This window comes from Sorghum bicolor, chromosome 8, assembly GCF_000003195.3.
Source record: "Sorghum bicolor cultivar BTx623 chromosome 8, Sorghum_bicolor_NCBIv3, whole genome shotgun sequence".
Taxonomy (NCBI): Eukaryota; Viridiplantae; Streptophyta; class Magnoliopsida; order Poales; family Poaceae; genus Sorghum; species Sorghum bicolor.
Window position 1 is genome coordinate 62,231,695 of NC_012877.2, and position 16,379 is coordinate 62,248,073.

Genomic DNA, 16,379 nt, shown 5'->3' on the forward strand with positions numbered 1-16,379 from the left:
TGCACTAAACCTCCTGCCCTACTTGGATTACGCTCATCTTCATGCACAATCTGTAGAACTTCAGTTACTGAATCCCACATTGATTCAAGACGAAGTAATGTCTTATAATGAGAACCACATCTTGTATCTCTAGGTCTAGTCAAGGATGTTGCTTGATTTTTCCCTCTGCCCTGAAGAAATCTCTCCACTGCCCAACTTACCTAAAAGAATTCTGCATTGCTTATCTAGCAACACATCCTTCCTCTTGCAAGATGATGTTGTGTTATTCACAATCAAGGTCACATAAAATGGAAATGTATCTAGCTAATGTGCAGTCCAGTCCAATTTATTGCGCGGTCCACAAAACATAAGCCCACAAGGCAACGTGAAACACTATTTCACTAATAATAAAGCGTCAAAGCCCAACAGCCCAAGGCAAAGTGCCGTGGTAGGTCATGGTAGTTCTGGACCCGATTCCGTGTTAGGTCATGCTTAAGGCTAACTGTAGTTGTAACAAGAAGCAAAACGAATAGGGGATGTAGCTCAAATGGTAGAGCGCTCGCTTTGCATGCGAGAGGCACGGGGTTCGATCCCCCGCATCTCCATTTTTTAAAAAAGATTTTCCTTTTTACTTATTTTTTCATACTATATAGTATATTTATATGCATGTATCAATCAATTACATAAACATATGTGCATTGAGCATATAAAAAAAAATTAATTTTACGGGCGACGTACGTAGGTAGCTGAATGGCTGTGTGAATGCATGCAGGATAGGATGCTGTCCAATGCAAAGGACCAAAAAATGCTTTGCGTCCGAGGGCATGCGCGTCGTCGGTCATCTCTGACCCTACGGATGGACAGACAGGGTCAGCTACTCCGGGTCAGTCAACGCCTTTGAATTGAATCATCATCACATTCCATTCCAATTCACGCGTGTTGGGACATATAATTTTTAAGATTCAAAAAGTTTTTAAGATTCTTCGTCATATCGAATCTTGCGGCACATACACGAAACATTAAATATAAACTCTAAAAAAATAACTAATTACACAGTTTAACTTTAAATCACGAGATGGGTCTATGGTTAGAAACTAATTACTAAATACAAACGAAAAATACTACTATAGCCAAATCTAAAATTTTTTGGAAACTAAAGCCTTGTTTAGTTCATCCTAAAAATCAAAAACTTTTTAAGATTTCCGTCACATCGAATTTTGCGGCATATACATGGTGCACTAAATATAGATAAAAATAAAAACTAATTGCACATTTTGTCTGTAAATCACGAGATGAATCTGTTGAGCTTAGTTAGTCTATGATTGAATAATATTTAACAAATAAAAACAAAAGTACGAAATTAAAAATTTTTGAGAACTAAACAAGGCCTAAACAAGGTATGAACCCAACGGCTACTACAGCTACAGCTTGATCAGCCTCAGCCTGCTTGACCAGCCATTGCAATTGCAATTGCATTGCATCCAAGGCGCTGCTGCAGTCAGCCATGAGGTCACGCCGACGCCGGAGCCCATACCGCACGCGCGGATACACGACACTATGCTCATCGATGAGCTCATTATTACACGTGTATCGCATTGGTTGTCAGAATAAGATAACGACCCGTGTACTATTTCCAAATGAACAATGTTGTTTTTAAATAAATCAACAAATGATACTTTCAATTATAGTTTTTGGGTAAAACGGACGAGGACAAAACACGATGGGATAGAATAGAGGAGACCAATTTCTTATTGTATTTTGGAATCGAACGGAGGGATCCGAGTGATAATTTCACAGCAACACCAGATGACAACCAATTACCACTACTGTTTCTTAATTTATTACTAGTACTGTATTACACACCTACGTCTATCTATCATACAGAGACAGTAAAATTAAAAGGCGATCGAAAGCTAGCTCCATCTGCTGCTTAATTAGGTTTCCTCCTCCTCCTCCTCCTTTTTTTTGTTTTTTATACGTATTATTTTAGAAGGAAAAAAAGATTGTATTTAGAAGGAAAAAAGAAACAAAAACAAAGGATGCTAATTTCTTCGTCCTCTTTTCCGTCGCACACAGGCAGGAAGCTAGCTAGAGGAAAGCGCCGTGCTGGGGCTGCGCCGCCGCCGCCTCCACCGCGCCGGCCATGGGGAACGAGAACCACGGCGCTGGCGCGCCGTACACCGGCTGCTCTCCACCGCCACCACCGGGGCGCACGGGCTGCGGCTGCACCGGCGGCGGCGCCGCCACGCCCGCGCGGTGGTGCTGGTGCTGGTGCTGCGGGCGGCGAAGGGCCGTGGGCGGCGCGCCGGTGAGCCTCTGCACGAGGTCCCGGAACTCCCGGGGCTCCACGCGGTACACCTTGGGCGGCGGAGGAGGAGGAGCTGCGGCTGCGGACGCTCCTCCGCTGCCGCGTGGCCACGGCCGGGCGTTGGCGGGCGGCTTGTTCTGCGCCGCGGTCCTCAGCGCTGCTGCTTCGTGGCCCTGCGGCACCTCCATGACTTTCTGTATGCTTTGCTTGCTTGCTGCTGGGGTTGGATTGGAAGAACCAATTAATAAGAAGGAAGTAGCTGAGGGGAGGAGGGGTTCCTGGAAGTGCAAAGCCGGAGAGACAGAGAGAAAGAGAGGACTCGAGAGCGTGTGGAGTGTGTCATACATACATATTTATATATATACAGCTCCTCTGGATCCCCTAGCTTAGCTAGGCTCGTCGTCGTCGTCGTCGTCGTCGTCGTCGTGGTGTGTAGGATGGGAAGGTGGTGGCGGGCGAGGGCCAGAGCGACACAGACACAGAGACAGACAGACGACGCACCACCGCCACGTGGTTGGAATTCGATCGAAATTAAGGAGGTGAATGAATGGGACGGTCAATGCTGGAAGGCGCCCGCCCGCCGTGAGAATGCCTCTCTCCCTCCTCGATCTGTCTGTCTGCTCCTCTCTCTCTCTCTCTCTCTCTCTCTCTCTCTCTCTCTCTCTCTCTCAAGCATCATCAATAATACTGTAATACTGTAATCAGCTCAGGGATGGATGATGACAGGCTCATGATCAGTTGGCCGCCGGAGTATAGATTATTTGCATGTTGAGGCAGCTAGGTGTTTCCTCAGATGCATCGCCGCCATAATATTCCATCACCACCTGGACCTCGGTGTCACCGACCACCTAAGCTAAACTGTACTATAGGCTTAGGGGTCATCCGCTTCGATGCGGTGCTGATGTCATGTCATATTCCTCACCTCCTCCGACTACTACTGACACATTTATGGAATATTAAATATAGTCAAAATAAAAACTAATTACACAATTTGTCAGTTAATTATAAGATAATTTTTTTTTAAAAAAAATCTAGTTAGTACATGATTAATATTTGTTAAATAAAAACGAAAATACTAAAGACCGAAATTTAAAATATTTTCACAACTAAATAAGGCCACTTGCTTCCGATCCTCGGCTGCATGCCTCCCTGCCGAAGTGGACGATGATGGATGCTTCCTTCTCTCTTTTATAATGTCCATCAAAATATATATGATCAACTACCAATCAAATTGGTCGACCAACTGCTTAGCCACTGTCCACAACCTGGTCTTTAATCAAGTTAAACTCTACTATATGATTTCTCTCTTCATACAAAGTGTTTACGTCATTCTCCACTAAGTGATCCACTAAATGATGTTCTACCTCTTCGTACAAGGTGTCTACATCATTTTCCACTAAGTCCATATCATCCCATATTAATTACAAAAAAATGGCCATGTCATCTATATCATGTGAAATACATTAAATCTTTAATCTATTAACATATAAGTCATGTACATACAATATTTGTTTTATCAACTATTTCTCTATATATAATGTAATCAAATATTAGTTTTTCTTCTACCAGCTTAGCAATTTTTACTAGATCTGATACAATAAAATACATGCAAATTGAATTCATATATATATATATATATATATATATATATATATATATATATATATATATATATATATATATATATATATATATTAAATACTATATAGTAGTACTATATATGTAATGATTTATTTTTAAGAAAATTTCACAGCAACACGCGAGGAATTACTCAAAATAGTAGTTTTAAAACAAATCTTTTGCCTACTCCAATAATAGTTTTCTTCTTTATTGGTTTGTAAAAACAAACGTGCCGTACGTTGTTGATGTAGTAGATGCATGCAGAGCCGACACAACTCCCTGCTATGGTCAGCCATCCTCGGTTTTCCCAAGCGCAGATGGATTGGAAGCTAGTAGGGTAATTTGTTTTTTTTTCATCATATAAAAAAAAACAAGATTAATATATAATGGAAGAGATTCCCTAAAAGCAGATCAGATACGGCAGGACTGCTGGATTGTTGATCACGCCCGGCGCGCCGCCACAGCAGACAAAGAATAGTAGACTGGACCAAAACTCGATCCTGGACATTTCCATCGTCGGTTGCGTCGTCGTCGTCTCAGCAGCATTATTATCACCCAGTCAAACAGAGGTGGCTACGTACCTAGGATAGTCTACCAGTACCACAACACGTTCCATGCATGTATGACACTTGTGATGTAGTTAGGCCTTGCCTGTGTTTGATGGACACTCGTGTGTAGTAGGAAGCAGTAGCAACTAAACCTTGGAGGGCTTGTTTAGTTCACCCCAAAAACTAAAAAAATTTCAAGATTTTCCGTCACATCGAATCTTGCGGCACATGTATTAAACACTAAATATAGATAAAAACAAAAACTAATTACATAGTTTGCCTGTAAATTGCGAGATGAATCTTTTGACCCTAGTTAGTTTATGATTGGACAATATTTACCACAAACAAATGAAAGTGTTACAGTAGCGAAATCCAAAAAAATTTTACATCTAAACAAGGCCTTATATAAGAAACCGCAATAGCTAGATGTTTAAATAGTTTAAAATAAACTATAAGCTAGACTACTAATTTAGATCAGTTAAACCTTTTTAACGGCTTGCAAGTTACTCCATTTCAGTCAATCCAAATGTCGCCTTGCTTAGTTGCTTGCTTCATTCACTCTAACAATGTACTGTACGGAGTAACTATAATAATATCTCCACACCACTTTTTCCTACTTAGGGCCTATTTAGTTTCCCATTTGAGTTAATTGGCCCATCCTTTTGTAGAGCTAAACACCATCCAAAACTTTTGATAAAATAGTTACCATTTTGCATTCTGAATTTTGGCCTCATGTGAACAAAAAAACCCCAAAAGGGTCTTCAATACTCCCACCTAATCGTAAAAATTTTGGTATTTTGATGAAACTTAACATAACTCTAAAAATTTTGGTATTTTATATTTCATTGTTCTAAAGTAATTGATATTTTGTATTTTATATTTTATGGGAAACTAAACAGAGCCTTATTAAGATAAGAAGGTAACTATATATAGTAAGTAAAAATAAGAGAGGACACAAAGGGAAGGAGGTGACGATGAACGGTATATGTATCAAAGAAAAACAGGACCAGAATTATTGGAAGCTGTGGGCCTACAATCTAGCATTATTAATAAATAACATATTCACTTAAGGTTATTTATCGAATCTGCTAATAGTATTTTCTTAGTAATGGTGTTTCGAACAAACGAACATTTAAAATACAATACAGGTCAATTCCCAGCACGGCACTCGGTGGTAGCAGACCGGAACTTGCATATATACTACCATCGGATGGGTCATGCATGTGCGTCAAATTAAACAAATAAAATACAATACTGAATGAGCAATATACTAAACAACGCAGCAGGTGCAGCGCCATGCATGTTTCACGTGTTCAAACAAAGACAGTACAGGTCACGACAATTTTCTGGTGTCCTGGTTGTACTAGTGTTGGAGCCACTTCAATAGGGTGAAAAATTTTTCAAGATTTTCCGTCACATCGAATCTTTAGACGCATGCATAGAGTATTAAATATAAACGAAAATAAAAACTAATTGCACAGTTTGGTCGAAATTGACGAGACGAATCTTTTGAGCCTAGTTAGTCCATAGTTGGACAATAATTACCACAAACAAACGAAAGTGTCACGAAATTTTTCACTTCGGCTACTAAACAAGGCCAGGCTTCCTAGAAGGTATTTATAATACATTCCATGTCAACAATATAATAATTTGTATGTATTAAATTGAGCTAATGTCAAAGCAATATTAAAATTAAAGTGATTTGTGGCTTGAACCGTTACGAAGGGGTACGAGATTAAAGACCGTTTCCCCTGCCCGAGTTCTCGTGACACGTACAGTGGCGCCCTTGGAGAGACATGTGGGGGAGGGTCGGCTTGATGGCTTGATGGTGAGCCGCAACGTGATTGTGGCCGCCGCTCCCGTGCCTGCCACGTGCTGCGCCCATATATGTACGCGCACATGAGGTGCGCAACCACCACAGCTCACGGCACACACACACGCAGGAGCCTCCTCCACTGTTTCTGCCCCATTAGTAAGGCTGATTTAGTTTAGCTTGGCTCGTTAAGATAGGGAGCCAGTGGTGCACGTACGTGTGTGTGTGCGCGTGCGTGTGGATCGTAGTAGACCGGACTCCTCACACGAGTCAAGGCCCCCAACATACGCCGGACGACGACGACGCGGCTTCGCTTGGCTTGCATGGCATCCATTTCTAAATTCTGCAGTCAAACAAAGACGCGCGCGCCCGTCAGGCATGCAGTTATAGCTTTTTTTTTTTGGGTTCAGCAGCCACGCACTGACGCACGCGGCGGCTTCTCTGTCTACGTAAGCAGCTGCTGAGGACGTAGTCCTAAAATTTTCATTCAGTTTCAACAGTCCACTGCATGTTTCGATTATGGAATGCATGAGATCACCGATAATTGTTTTAAAAAATATAAATAAAGACGGGATGAGCCTTGATACTTGTGGGTCATTGTCCGTGCAGCGAATCAGCCTTTCTTGCCATACGTAGAAGTCGTTTAGGATAGCGATACGGTCTCAAAAATACAACTTTGACCTTTTATTTTTATATAAATATTTATGAAAAATGATATATGTATATTTTTATTAAAATATTTTTCAACATAAATCTAATCATATAATTTTTATTTTTAAAAACTCAACAATTTAAAAGTTATTATGATTTATATTATCGATGTTTGACTCAAATCTTGTCCAAAACGACTTCTAAATTCTATATGGAGGGAATAAGCAGCAGCAGCACACAACCCTTTTTTGTTTGGAAAAAAAGTCTACTTTCCCTCCCCCAACTTTTAGGAAAGTTCGTTTTTCCTCCCTTAACTCTAAACCAGGCAAACCACCTCCTCAACTTTTCAAACCGTGCATTTTACCTCTCTAGAGTGGTTTTGAAGGCGGTTTTGCTACAGTGAATGGTGGTTTTGTTATAGTGACGGTGGTTTTGTCTATTTATTTTTTAATTATTTCAGCCGAATCTTTAAAACATCATAGTAAATCACAGAAAAATCGTAAAATAGAAAATCCAATTTTTTAGACTCTACATAAGTAGATCTACATAGTGAATATATAATATGGTATGCTTTAGTATAAAGTTTTTTCTATAAAGGTTTTGTCTTTTTATTTTTTTATTTGGCCGAATCTTTGAAAAATCATAGAAAATCGTAGAAAATTCATAAAATAGAAAATCTAATTTTCTTGGACTCCATATGAGTATATATACACAATAAACGTATAATATGGATAAACACCTAATTTTCTCTCCCCCAATTTTTCTATTATTTTTCTGTAATTTACTATAATTTTTCATTAATTTAGCCAAAATAAAAAAAAAAAAGACAAAACCTTTATAGCAAAAACTTTGTACTAAAGCATACCATATTATTTATTCATTGTGTGTATCTACTTATGTGGAGTCCAACAAAATCACTTTTTTTTATTTTATGATTTTTCTATAATTTACTATGGTTTTTTAAAGATTCGGCCAAAATAATTAAAAAAGAAAAAGGCAAAACCACTCTCACGGTAGCAAAACCACCGTTCCTTGTAGAAAAACCGCCTTCGAAACCGTTTCAGGGAGGTGAAATGCATAGTTTGAAAAATTGAGAAAGATGGTTTGCCCGGTTTTAGAGTTGAGGGGGGAAAAGTGGACTTTTGCATCCCACGGCAGGGTCCCCTGGGCCGGCCTAGCAACGTTGTCGGATTTCGCCCAAGGCCCATCACACCGACGTTTGCAAATCATCAGAGGAGTAGGGTGTTGCTCCAAAAAAGAAAAAAAAAATCAAAGGAGGAGTAGGTTTAATTCGACGAGTTACTTGGGGTAACTCGTAAATTTATTTAAACCTATTTGCAAAATTGGACACGAATAAACCTGTATACACATTCCGCCGACGCATGCATGCATATAAAGCAGGTAGGTAGGTACGCACGGGCAGGGGCAGCGTGATGGCCATGGCGGTGTCCCTTTCTTCTCCTTCAATTCGTTTGGTTTCCAGCCACGTAAATACGCACGGCATCGTGATCATGACCATCCATCCGTCCGTCCGTGCAACGATAGGATCGGATGAATGAAAATGACCCTGCTTACCTACGTACGAGCTAGCTAGCTAGCGTTTGCACTTGTGTGTGCGTACGTGTACGTATAGTACGTGCAAAGATCTGACTCCCATCCCATACTTGCATGTACCTACGCCCCGGACGGCAATGAACGTACCTAGACTTTGAGCATGGGCGAAGCTAGCAATGAACGAAACCAGTGTGGTGTAGCGGCAAAATAATACCTAAATATTTCTTGTGATATATAGTATGGTAAATATTAGTCAAAGTACTATTGAAATTTGCCTGTTTAGTAGTGCTAGCGCACTAGGGTAATATAACATAAGAGCAACTCTAGTAGAGCGCCCCTAGTTTAAGCTCTCGTCCTATATTTGAGAGTTTGAATAAAAAAATACACTCCAATAGTACTCTTCTAGAGCCCTTAAATTTGAGAGGACCCTCAAATCCTCCTACCACCCCTCATTCCTAGGGTCCTAAACCAAGCCATCAAAAGTTTGTTTATATGGTTTCCCGTGCGTGCTATACTTCCCGCTCGCACATTGCTCGACCAGGAAGGAAGGGGCGCCACCGGATCAGAGACACGCGTACCTTGCAAACCGGCATCCCTGGTGTCTGTCCCTCCATGGCGACCACCCATCTCTAGCTTCTTCATTCCCTCCTCGGCGAACCAAGCAAATAGAAGTGTGCATCGCCAGATCTATCCACGTGGTTTCTCTGACCCCCTCCTCGTCGAAGACCATCTCTTGCGGCACCCTTCCCTCCGCAAACCTCCCTCGTGGCACCCAACCATACGTGGCCGAGTTCCTCAATATGAAAGAGGATAAGAAAGAGATTCACGGGTAGGTCCTATGTATCATTTCCTTTAAGAATGAATTTAAGGGCCATGTTTTCAGGATTCCTACTGGCACTGCAGGAGTGACGATGATGAGGACGCTAGGTGTGGCCGCCACTCGCTAGTGACGACAACAACTCGCCGCCATTGCAGATGTCAGCGATACAGACATCGCCCCCGGTAGTGCCCTTAGGGCTTCACCAATGGAAGCATATAAACTTATTAGCCTCAACTAAAAGCTGCAGTCCACATATACATCAAACATCTAGGCTTCCAAAACTCTCAACCCAACAACACCAACATTTGAGCATGACCCCACCGTTTTTATTCTCTGCATAAAGTTGTTTTTGCCTTTGCGTCATGTTTTTGATTGCTTGAGACCCCTCCACCGCGAAACTCAATGGCTGCCTGCAGCTTTTCTCTGACGAGGACAACGGTACCTCTGCGAAGCAAACAATAAATATGATATAGAAGCTTTGATCTGATCTGGACACTGAAACTCCCATCCAACATGGCGCGTTGGGGAAGCCCTTACCCATAGTTGTCTACCTAGCTGACACAGTTGTTGCACGGGAGATGAAGCTAGCTGACACACAGTTTTTTTTTTAATGATTGTCGGAAGCAACCAAATCCAGTAAAGTAAAGAAAATAGATGACGATCAAACTGGAAGGGACCAAACTTCAGACAACTCGATCTTGCGAGCTCCACTCTCTCTCAGATGGGCTTGGTAACGGCATATATTGACCAGAATGGTCAGGGGAAAGTAGAGGGAATGTGCAGTACCGTGGGGGCCAACGATAGCCTTCTCTCTCTCTCCATTTACCTCTAATTTATCTCGAGGATATTATATTACCTCTACCCGTATGTATCTATACTTTTAACAACGTCCGCAATCTCATTAGGAGCGAAAAGTGAACCATTTGACTGGATTCGAAGTCTTGTCTCTCTTGTGTCTCCACCATCATCCCTGACTCTCAATCGTCAAGTGTGTCTCTTATGGATAGTTTGGCTAGTTCTTGCGTCTCTTTTGGTGTCGTCCCCTATCTCTTCTATATTTTCTCCGTCATAGCGAGAGCATCAAAAAGACACAAGAGACAATATGATTTGTAGTATACGTAGCCCTTAATTATCGGACTCGATGTAACTAATCATGATGATGTAGTAACCGTGGTCAGTATAATTGTATTCGACGATGAAGCCACACATGCATATACAAGGGCTAAAATTTTGTGCAATAAGGGTGGATAAAAAAATAAATGACATTAGTATACACTACCGGAATCCGGCTCTTTACCGAGTGTCTAGTGGTTTGCCAAGTGTTTTTTAGGTACTCGGCAAAGAAGCTCTTTGTCGAGAGTGCAAACAAAAAACACTGAGGCAAAAAAACACTCGGCAAAAGAGGGTTCTTTGCCGAGTGTCAAAAAAAACACTCGGCAAAGAACCCTCTTTGCCAAGATTTTTTTTGACACTCGCTAAAGACCTCCTTTGCCGAGTGTTAAAAAAATAGTTGACAAAGAAAATTTCAAATCAAATTTTGAAGCCCTAGATAAATTCAAATCAAAAAGTTTTAAACTACAAAGTTGTATAACTTCTCAAGATCTACAATCTTTATTTTAACCATTTCTTCATTTGACAAAGTGCAAATAAATTTATTCACAAATTTTATATAAGATTTGTGAAAAATGTTAGAATTAGTGTGTCAGATGAATAAATGATCAAACAACAAAAATAAACTTTGTAGATCTTGACAAGTTATGAAATTTATAGTTTACAATTTTTTCATTTAAGTTTATCTTGTCATTCAAAACTACATCTTTATTTAAAAATTTTTAAATTCAATTTTTTGAAATGGCCTCGGATGGAAAAACTCCCTAAATAAACTTTGTAACTCTCAAAAAGTTATGAAACTTTTTATTTGATAACTTTTTGATTTGAAATCATCTTATCATGGAAAACTATATCTTTATTTGAAAATTTTTAAATTTGATTTTCTAAAATTACCTCGGATGAAAAAACTCCCTAAACAAACTTTGTAGGTCTCAAAAAGTTATAAAACTTTGTAGTTGATAACTTTTTTGATTTCAAATTATCTTGTCATGTAAAAACTATGTTTACATTTCTCAAATTTAAAATTCAAATTTTGTAAACGACTTCGGAAGGAGAAACTCCCTAAATCAAAGTTATAGATCTCAAAAAGTTATGAAACTTTGTAGATGACAACTTTTTGATTTGAAATAGTTTAGAGACTCAAATATTTAATTTATATGTGATTTAGTATAATATATGAGGAACCGAAACGCAATGTAGACACAAGTGATGGTATAATATATGAGGAATCAAAACGCAATATAGACACAATTGATGGTGTGGTGTAGTGGTTAAGGAGTGAGGTGTGTGAGAGAGGTCTCAGATTTGAATCCCACCTGCGGAATAATTGCGAATTTTGTGCGAAAAATGCCAGAATGGTAGCCCTCCCCCAAAAAAACAAAAATAAATCTTATTTTTTTCGAGTTTTTTTCATTTTCATTTTTGCCGAGTGTCAGACATTCGGTAAAGTTTTTGTCGAGTGTCCGATAAAAAACACTCGGCAAATACCCCTTTGCTGACCAGAAATTTGCTGTGCACTCTTTGCCAAGTGTATTTAGGTCATTGTCGAGTGCTAGAGACACTCGGCAAAACCTCTATATCCCGTAGTGATATAGCTTGGTAGGAGTTAGTACATGATTGAGTAGTATTCTAAGTTCACTTGAAGTACAAGTTGTACAGCGTACTAGATCTAAACGAATTAGTGTACCCTTAGGATACTATTTCTATCTCTAGTGATGCACTTGTAACACAGTCCATCAGCAAAACTATACCTCTTATAAAGCTACTAATCTCTACTACAAATTCTATCTCAACATGCAGACCACCGATATCATGTCCCTATCCATATCATCTGCAACTAATAGCCATCCATATTATCCCACTACTTTTCAATATCTTCATACAAGTTATCCACACCATCTCCACTAAATCTTATTCTAAAATTTCCACAATATTCTCTACGTGGCAATACACAGGGTATCTTCTAATTATATAGATATAATTAACGCTTGCCTTTTGTTGTGATGTAAAAAATATTGGTTGTTAATTAATTTTTTAAGCATCAAGATTATACCGGTAGGCACTAATTGAAATTGTAGAGGCAATTAGATTAAATTAATGATGAGGGAGGGAGGGTTAGAATTAGATTATTACGTTAGAAATATGTGGACAGATTTTAAATGCTAAAAATGTGTATATTCATAGACGGAGGGAGTTCTATATGCGGACGATATTGATTTCATATTGTGGAGCTGTTAAAAAATATATATTGTAAACAATGTGCATCGTAGGAAATACGGGGGTATTTAACCTCCTTTATTAGGCTACTATACATACATGAAAAATGGAGGGGCTTATTTGGAAAAGGAAATAGAGAGAAACAAGTGTATTGACTAGTAACCACTGCTTGCTGAAAACTGTTTGCCTGTGATCGCTGATTCTGATTTGGACTGCACCGGTGCAAGGCCTCCTGCGCTGCCTGCCTGGCAACGCACGCCGGAGAGCCGCGACGCCCCCCGTCCACCTCCTCTCCCCTGCGTTGTCTTCTCCGTCTCTCTCTCTCTCTCTCTCTTGTCGCCGCCGCCGCCGCTGGCTGGATTAATCGGTCGATCGCGCCTGCCGATGCATGAGTTGCTGAGCTAATCGAGCTGAGGCCGCCCGCCGCCCTTGAAGAAGACGAAGGCGAAGACGACTCCTCCCAGGCCGGCAGGCCCTCCTTCTTTCTTGATCGAATTGAAGCAGCATCTCCCATGGTACGGTTCCATCCCTTCCCACTCTGCTTGTTAGTAGTATCACCACTTTTTTTTTTTTCCGACCCCTGCTGTGGCGTGGTGATCTCATCATCTTCTCCGCCGTCGGCCGTCGCACCGCGTGAAGCTGCGTGCGTTCGTCATCTTTATGCGTTTCTTGACGCGTCGCCAACGAATCCAGGATTCCTGCGATCTTCGTCCCTTTCCCTGCGCCGCGCAACGAAAATGTTTTTTTTTTTTCTTGGGTCCTTCATTCACAAAGAAAACCGCTGTTCCATTCAGCTTCAGTTCAGAAATAACCGCTGCTCTGCTGTTACAACCTTCCTTCACGATCGACCAATCCAAAGCTCCCATCTTCTAATTCCACAGTCTCAGCAATTCTCAATTTCCCATACGAATTCTTGTCTGAAAAAACAAAAAATCTCTCCTTTCAGCTGATCGGCATGCCGCAGGGAGCAGCAGCAACAGCCGTGGACAGCAACGGCAAGGACGGCGGCGGCGGCGCCAACCCCACTAGCACGGCCCGGCCAGCGGCGGCGCTGCCCCTGAAGCTCCTCCGCCCTCTCCTCCTCTTGGCGGTGCTGGGCACGGGGTTCCTCGCCGTCGTGGTCCTGTTCCTCGGCGGCCCGACCTACTCGGCCATGCTCCCGCGGCTGTCCCTCGCCCCGGACGCCGTGCTGCCTGCGCCAGCGTCGGCGGGGAAGGCGCCGCTGGACCGGTGGAAGCGGGCGCCCGCGTCCGCCTGGCACAACATGACCGACGAGGAGCTGCTGTGGGCGGCGTCGTGGCGGCCCAGCGTCCGGCGGTACCCGTACCGCCGCACGCCCAAGGTGGCCTTCATGTTCCTCACCCGTGGCCCGCTGCCGCTCGCGCCCCTCTGGGACAGGTTCTTCGCCGGCGCCGGGGACGCCGCCCTCTTCTCCGTCTACGTGCACGCCACGCCGGGTTACCGCCACGACTTCCCGCCGGCGTCCGCCTTCCACCGCCGCTTCGTGCCCAGCCAGGTACGCCACGCCACGGCTCCTCTTCGTTGACGTGTGCTTTTGCTCGCAAGTTTCTGTTTCGCTTTGACGATCCTGCCAACCATGTCCGTCCATGTTGCACGGCGCGAACGCGAGCGCGACGATGAAAAATAGGCACGCACGGTGTGGTGTGGTGTGGTGTGGTGTGGGTCGTGGAATGTGGATGGACGCCGGATCGGAGAGGGGGGAAATTTTAGTCAGAGCTGAAAATGACGGCCATTTAAAAGTGCTAGCTAGTCTTTCTCCGTCCTGTCCTACATACCAGAATTTCAGATGCCGGTCAAGTTGATGCAGCGCAACAAGATGAGATGGCATCACCATGGAATCTTCGCCCTTTGACATGAACAATATAATCTCACATTCACTTTCACTTTCTAGTGCTTTGCTATCTATGATCACTACTGAAAATTCTCTGCTTTTTTTTATTTCCAAACGCAAATTGTACTGTCATTAGTAGAAGAACACTGAGCTGCCACTGCCATGCCACTGACTGACCAACTGCACTGCATATATACATGAACAATGACAGGTGGCTGAGTGGGGCAAGGCGAGCATGTTGGACGCGGAGCGGCGGCTGCTAGCGAACGCGTTGCTAGACCCGGCGAACGAGCTCTTCGTGCTGCTCTCCGAGTCGTGCATTCCACTCTACGGCTTCCCGGCGGTGTACAGCTACCTGACGCGGTCGAGGGCGAGCTTCGTCGGCGCGTTCGACGACCCTGGGCCGGCAGGCCGTGGGCGGTACCGGGCTGGGCTGGCGCCGGAGGTGCGGCGGGAGCAGTTCCGGAAGGGCGCGCAGTGGTTCGAGCTGGACCGGGAACTCGCCGTCGACGTGGTCGCCGACGAGCGGTACTACCCCAAGTTCCGGGAGCACTGCCGCCCGCCGTGCTACGTGGACGAGCACTACCTGCCGACGGCGCTCTCCATCGAGGCGCCCGCGCGGATCGCCAACCGCAGCGTCACGTGGGTCGACTGGTCCCGCGGCGGCGCGCACCCGGCCACGTTCGCCGGGAAAGACGTCGACGAGGCGTTCCTGAAACGGCTCACGGCGGCGCCCGCGAAGCAGAACTGTACCTACAATGGCCAGCCGTCGGAGGTGTGCTTCCTGTTCGCTAGGAAGTTCGCGCCCAGCACGCTGCGGCCGCTGCTCAGGCTCGCGCCCAAGCTGCTAGGATATGGCTGACTGTCACTGTCACTGTCACTGCTCTGCTCTGAATCTGAATCTGAATTTTCTCACAGGGAACCATACTCTGCTTTAACAACTTTCTACTAGTATGACTAAACAGATGTGGTTGATTGGTATAAAAAGCTGCTCTAGACCCCATGATCGTCATCATCCATGTATAGATATAATATACTAGCTCCATGGCTTACACAATTACACCAGCGGAACATCAGTTTTTGGCTCAAAGGAAGAGTGTTGAGAAAACAAGCAAATCGAGTGTTTCCACACATATCAAGGCCTGAATTTTAAACCATCACATCAGGATCTGACCTCCATCTTCTTCTTTTTTTGAATAAATGACCACCAGAGTATGCCTAGTTTCATTTAACAGAGTAGAGGCAGAGTAGAGTGCATTACAACCCGTTCAACATATGGTGTGACGTTTCTATCGATTGCCTATATAACAGGCAAACTGGACTATGAGGTCTACCCTCTTCGTGCTGGACTATGGTGTTATGCAAAATGAGCAAGGCGTGACCTCCATTTATAGTCCCTAGATTTTCTGATGTGCATTCCTTACCTGAAAAAAAAAATCATCCTTTTTTTTTGGCCGACTGGGATGCTTTGGTTTGAAACGTTTTCTTTGCCTCCTTAAAGCAGCGACATGTATATTATTTGTGACAAGTTGGACCCCATGATTGTATCTACGACGTTTGTAATGTTTAGAAGTTAGGCACTTAAACACGGTCTCATAGCAGATGAACCAGCCTATTATATTTTCCTATTTTATCTTTTTTTATTTTCCTTTCTTTTCTTCTATTTATAATTTTATATTTTACTTTTTGTGATGTTTATGTAATATACATGTAATATTATATAATTAATGTATTTTTGAGATCGGCGAGTACAAATGTGATATTCTATGACGTATTTTGTGATGTTCAGTAAGCATACATTGATATTCTATGATATATTTTGTGATGTTCGGTATTATTTTTCTTCTTCTTTTTTTACTCTAGTTAATCACTTCACTAATTTTATCATTTTATTTTATATTTTCATG

General features: G+C 42.7%; 2 protein-coding genes and 1 non-coding gene across 4 annotated transcripts; 2 read left to right on the forward strand and 1 right to left on the reverse strand.

The window, feature by feature from the left end:
• Positions 512–584, forward strand: TRNAA-UGC. Its single transcript has one exon. It is a non-coding gene; the product is annotated as a tRNA-Ala (tRNA).
• LOC8071532 (atherin) lies at positions 1,703–2,874 on the reverse strand. The gene has a single exon (XM_002443607.2). It carries the CDS (start codon positions 2,632–2,634, stop codon positions 2,068–2,070), a length of 567 nt encoding a protein of 188 aa, XP_002443652.2. The 5' UTR covers positions 2,635–2,874; the 3' UTR covers positions 1,703–2,067.
• On the forward strand, positions 12,635–15,629 carry LOC8065246. 2 transcript variants are annotated; one of them, XM_021445699.1, is made up of 3 exons: positions 12,636–13,135; positions 13,567–14,136; positions 14,684–15,629. In XM_021445699.1, the coding sequence occupies exons 1-3, from the start codon at positions 13,133–13,135 to the stop codon at positions 15,332–15,334; spliced, it is 1,224 nt and encodes a 407-aa protein (XP_021301374.1). In that variant the 5' UTR covers positions 12,636–13,132; the 3' UTR covers positions 15,335–15,629. The 2 variants fall into 2 exon arrangements, with proteins under 2 accessions (XP_002442608.1, XP_021301374.1); XM_002442563.2 differs by having other exon boundaries at positions 12,635–14,136.

Coding starts and splice junctions, on each gene's coding strand:
- LOC8065246 (XM_021445699.1), top strand. Junction 14,137..14,683: donor GCCGCTTCGTGCCCAGCCAG/GTACGCCACGCC, acceptor GAACAATGACAG/GTGGCTGAGTGGGGCAAGGC.
- LOC8071532 (XM_002443607.2), bottom strand. CDS start 2,634: ATGTATGACACACTCCACACGCTCTCGAGTCCTCTCTTTCTCTCTGTC.